Source organism: Carlito syrichta, unplaced genomic scaffold (assembly GCF_000164805.1).
Source record: "Carlito syrichta isolate Samal-C Ts95f unplaced genomic scaffold, Tarsius_syrichta-2.0.1 Scaffold115573, whole genome shotgun sequence".
In the NCBI taxonomy this organism is placed as follows: Eukaryota; Metazoa; Chordata; class Mammalia; order Primates; family Tarsiidae; genus Carlito; species Carlito syrichta.
In genome coordinates, this window is record NW_007059669.1 from 177731 (window position 1) to 180138 (window position 2408).

At 57.8% G+C, this 2408-nt stretch overlaps 1 protein-coding gene across 1 annotated transcript in view; it reads left to right on the forward strand.

Moving 5' to 3' along the window:
* The window catches only part of SCARF2 (scavenger receptor class F member 2), a 15165-nt gene that overhangs the window by 11122 nt on the left and 1635 nt on the right, over window positions 1–2408 (forward strand). The window contains exons 11-13 of the mRNA XM_021719446.1: window positions 22–144; window positions 1277–1429; window positions 2366–2403. Coding sequence (XP_021575121.1) covers window positions 22–144; window positions 1277–1429; window positions 2366–2403 — 314 coding nt within the window. The remainder of the gene's footprint in view (window positions 1–21; window positions 145–1276; window positions 1430–2365; window positions 2404–2408) is intronic.

The window sequence follows — 2408 nt, forward strand, 5'->3', positions numbered from 1 at the left end:
CCCCTTGGCTCAGACCCCGCCCCCACAGGGAGCTCTCGTTTGGGAGGAAGAAGGCGCCGCAGCGGCTCTGCGGGCGCTTCAGTCGGATCAGCATGAAGCTGCCCCGGATCCCGCTCCGCAGGCAAAAACTGCCCAAAGTCGTAGGTAAGGATGACGGCGCGAGATCTCTGGGGGGAAACACCTCCCGACACAGGAAGCTGCGAGGAAATGGGTGTGAAGGGGTCCTTGAGTAGAAATGGGGGAACTTGAGTGTTGATTGAGTGTTGATGTGGGTGGGCGTGGGGCGGTGCTACAAGAGGGAAGGAAGGGGGAGCTGTTGCAGGTGAGGCCAAGGAGGAAGGCAGGAGTCCTAGGTGTGCAGGCCGGTGTGGGGCTTGCGTGGGAGGCGCTGGGCCTTGTCAGTGATGGCATCAGAGGTGTGTGGACATCTGGGCCTGACAGGCCTCCACCCAGTTTGTAGGAATACACTGTACATTCAGGGCAGAGCTCCAGGGGAATGTGAGGGTACATGTTTGTAAGAGTGCCCTGTCCCAGAGAAGATCTGCCCTCCTAGCTGCATCCCCAGGGGTGCCTTGAGCCCCTCCCAGAAAGTGGGCTGGCAGGTTCATCACCCCCTCCCTTGCCTCCTACCAAGGGTGAGTGTGCTCTTTCTCTCTCTGCTGACTCTCACACGGGGTGGACCTTCTCTCCCTCTCTTCCCACTTGTTTCTGAAGATGGGGGAGGGGAGTCAGAATCTTGGGAGGTAAAGAAGGAGGCAGATGAGAAAGCACCTTGGCCCACATCTATGGACACAGGTATGCAGGCTGGACCCCAAATCCTATCTGTGGAGTGGAGGCCAGGCCAGCCAACTTCTGGGTTCTCCCATTATGGGGGCTCCATCCCTGAAGGTATCTGGGCTCAGAAGTGCTCTAGGCCTTGTTGGGTCCCACAAAGCAGGGTTCATAGATGGCTTGGGGGTCCTGGTGGCCTCTTCTGTCCAGCCCTGACTCCCACCTTCTTGATTTTTTCCCAGTACTTCAGTCCAACTCCCTGGTGGCACACCTTACCTTGCACCTTTACACATGCTGACCCTGCATCTCCTTTTTCGGGTTCACCTCTACCCATCCTCCAGCCTTGGCCTAGTGTCGCTCTACCTGTTGACTTGCTCGTCTCACCTGCAGTCTTAGAACAGGGCTGGTCTTGACCACTCCATCAGCATTTGTGGCAGCAGGGCTCATGAGGGCACAGGCTGGGGCAAGGCAGGGCCCTTCCAGCTCTGCCTCACTCCTTCCCCAGTGGCCCATCACGACCTGGATAACACACTCAACTGTAGCTTCCTGGAGCCACCCTCAGGGCTGGAGCAGCCCTCACCATCCTGGTCCTCCCGGGCTTCCTTCTCCTCCTTTGACACCACCGATGAAGGCCCTGTGTACTGTGTACCCCATGAGGGTGAGTACCACCCTGTCTGGGCATCGCTCCAGCCCAATGAAATGTTCCTACTTAAAAGATTGGGCAGGGTGCGGTGGCTAATGCCTGTAATCCCAGCACTTTGGAAGCTGAACTCAGGAGTTCGAGACCAGCAAGACCTCATCTCTACACCCCTCCCCCCCGCAAAAAAAAAAAAAAAAAAAAAGAAGAAGAAGAAAAACGAAAGACCTCTGTGCTCTGGGCAGGTGCAGGGTAGGGGGACAGGCAGCACAGGGAGGAAGGGCACAAGCAGGCTGTAATTGTGTGCTGCCTGTCCTCCTCCCCTGCACCTGAGGCTGCAGAGCTGGCTTCTGTGCTGTTCCATGTCACAGTGGGGTGTGGGGAGATGAGTGGATTCTCCTGTCACTCACCACAGCTCAGGGTTACATCTGGGGAGAGGACCTAGGAGGATTCACAGGGTACAGGCCACCTTTATCCTTTACCTGCAGCCTTGGGTCCACAGATCGCAGAAAGGAGCCTGACTGGCTGGGACTCTGGGCTCTCTCCTCCTTTGACCATTCCCCTGGATACTCTGGGGCAGGCGACTAACCTCTGAGCCTCAGAAGTCTTACTTCTTAAGGAAGGATCATGGACTCCCCTTGGGGATATCCCACCGTCAGATTTGATCATGGTGGCTCTCCAGGATGGGGGTGTGGTGGGGAAGGGGTGCAAGATCAGGAAAAGGTTGGTTGGGCTTCTGCCTCGGGAACGTGCCCGTCACTCCCTAGCAGCCAGCCACACACCCTGGGGCACTGACCTGATCTCTGGTTGGAGCTCTGAATGTGCCAGGCCCGTCTGGATGTCCGGGCAACACAGCGCTAGGGCCGGAGGTGGAGCAGGGAGGGTGAAGTTTCGCGCCTCAAGGTCGGACCGAAGCTATTCCTGGAGACTGTGACCATCCCGCTCTTCCCTTGTCAGAGGCAGCAGCCGAGAGCCGGGACCCGGAGGTCTCCACCGTCCC